Source organism: Carcharodon carcharias, chromosome X, assembly GCF_017639515.1.
Source record: "Carcharodon carcharias isolate sCarCar2 chromosome X, sCarCar2.pri, whole genome shotgun sequence".
Classification (NCBI taxonomy): Eukaryota; Metazoa; Chordata; class Chondrichthyes; order Lamniformes; family Lamnidae; genus Carcharodon; species Carcharodon carcharias.
Genome location: NC_054507.1, coordinates 28,550,624 through 28,552,559, shown reverse-complemented (window position 1 = coordinate 28,552,559; position 1,936 = coordinate 28,550,624). Strand labels below are relative to the sequence as shown.

The following is a 1,936-nucleotide window of genomic DNA, read 5'->3' as shown; positions in this document are numbered from 1 at the left end:
ACAGCCTCACACAACACACAGTCTCACAGACACACACCCACACAGTCTCACAAACACACGCACACACCCACACAGCCTCACAGACACACAAAACAAAGCCTCACAGACACAAAGTCTCACAAACACACACACACACACACAGATGGGGTCACACACACAGTCTCACACAACACACAGCCTCACACAACACACACACACACACACTCACACACCCCCTCACAGACACACAACACACAGCCTCACACAACACACACACACGCACACTCACACACCCCCTCACAGACGCACAACACACAGCCTCACAGACAACATACAAGAACACACAGACAGGCGGAGGGGGTAGTTCTCCTGAACACAGGCTATCAGCCCTTACCTACCGTCAGCCAACTCTCAGCACACCGTGACCCCGATCCCGAAGCCAGACTGTGCGTGCTCACTGCTTCAGTTTCCTCTGAGATAAGCAATCAGCAAGTCAAAGTCAGCACGCACAGGAGGACCCACCATCGGCAGCCAGCACCATCTGCAACCTCCTGAATTATTCCCTCCACGCAGGAGTAGCTGACAGCTCTTAAAGGCTGGGAGGTTCAGCCACACATTAAACGTTAAGCTCTCGGAGAGGGTGCGGAGGGAGATTTACCAGAACGGTACCGAGGTGGGGTGTGGTGGGGGACGATGAGGGGATTTCAGTTCACGTGGAGGGACTGGAGAAGCTGGGATTGTTCTCCTTAGAGCAGAGAAGGTTAAGGGGCGGGGGGGGGCAGATTTAATCGAGACGTTCAAAATCACGAAGTGGGGGGGGTTTGGGGTAGAGTAGAGAGGGAGAGACTGTTTCCAGTGGTGGGAGGGTCAGTAACCAGAGGGGACACAGATTGAAGAGAATCGGTAACAGAACCAGAGGGTGGGGGTTGAGGGTGGGAGATGAGGAGAATTATTTTTTATAAACACAGCAAGTTGTTGTGATCTGGAAGGCGCTGCCTGAAAGGGCGGTGGAAGCAGATTCAATAGGAACTTTCACAAGGAGGGGGGAATGGGATAAACATTCGAAGGGGATTCAATAGGAACTTTCACAAGGAGGGGGGAATGGGATAAACATTCGAAGGGGATTCAATAGGAACTTTCAAAAAGGGATTGGTGGGGGGGTGGGGGGGAGGAATGGGATAGATACTGGAAGGGGAAAAATTTGCGGGGATGTGGGGAGGTTCTGGGAGAGCGGGTGGGGAGTGGGGACCAATCGGGCAGGTCTGTCACCAGAGAGCTAACACCGACACGATGGGGCTGAACGGCCTCCCTCCCAGTCTGCGGGGCTCTGTGCTCTGTGACGATGAGACTACGCGTCCGTTAAACCAGCACTTCCTGCCTGCCTCCACAATCAGTTTTCTGCATTCGGAAAGCACCCGGGGCAAACTGGGCACAAGCCGGGCGGTGGGTGGGTTGGTTGGGGGGGGGGGGGGGGGGGGGGGGGGGGGGGGGGGTGGGGGGGGGGGGGGGGGGGGGGGCGGTGGCGGGGGTGGGTCACAGCAGAGCAGCAGGGCTGACGGGTTCCTGACGCGGCGCTCCGGACCCCGCCGCTCTGCAAAGGGTTAACCGCAGCTGGGCGATGCAGCCGGGAGTGGATGTCGGAGCACCTACACGACGGCGTCTCACCGCACAGCCGGGCAGCGCTTCCTCTTCAGCTCAGCCCCACGCACCATCCCTCGTTTCGTTCCGTGTGAAAAGCAGTAAAGAGAGAGAGAGAGAGAAAAAAAAAAGAAAGAAAGAGAGAGGAAGGAACCAGCTGAAGGCAGGGCGGCCAAGGGTGCAGCAGTTTCGCTTCGTTTCACTGTGCCCGCAGAAGCTCTCCTCTTCGGCACTGGCGTGACAGCGAACCCAGAGACGTGGGGTGACACAAACGGAAACAGAAATACCCTGGGGGAAAAACTCAGCAGGGTCTGGCAGC

The 1,936-nt window shown here is 56.9% G+C and overlaps 1 protein-coding gene across 1 annotated transcript in view; it reads right to left on the bottom strand.

Annotated features, from left to right (window-relative positions):
* The window catches only part of arhgap9 (Rho GTPase activating protein 9), a 138,528-nt gene extending 136,834 nt beyond the window's left edge, over window positions 1–1,694 (bottom strand). Inside the window, exon 1 of the mRNA XM_041180519.1 lies at window positions 1,645–1,694. Coding sequence (XP_041036453.1) covers window positions 1,645–1,691 — 47 coding nt within the window. The 5' untranslated portion in view covers window positions 1,692–1,694. The remainder of the gene's footprint in view (window positions 1–1,644) is intronic.
* Window positions 1,695–1,936: the final 242 nt, after the last annotated feature.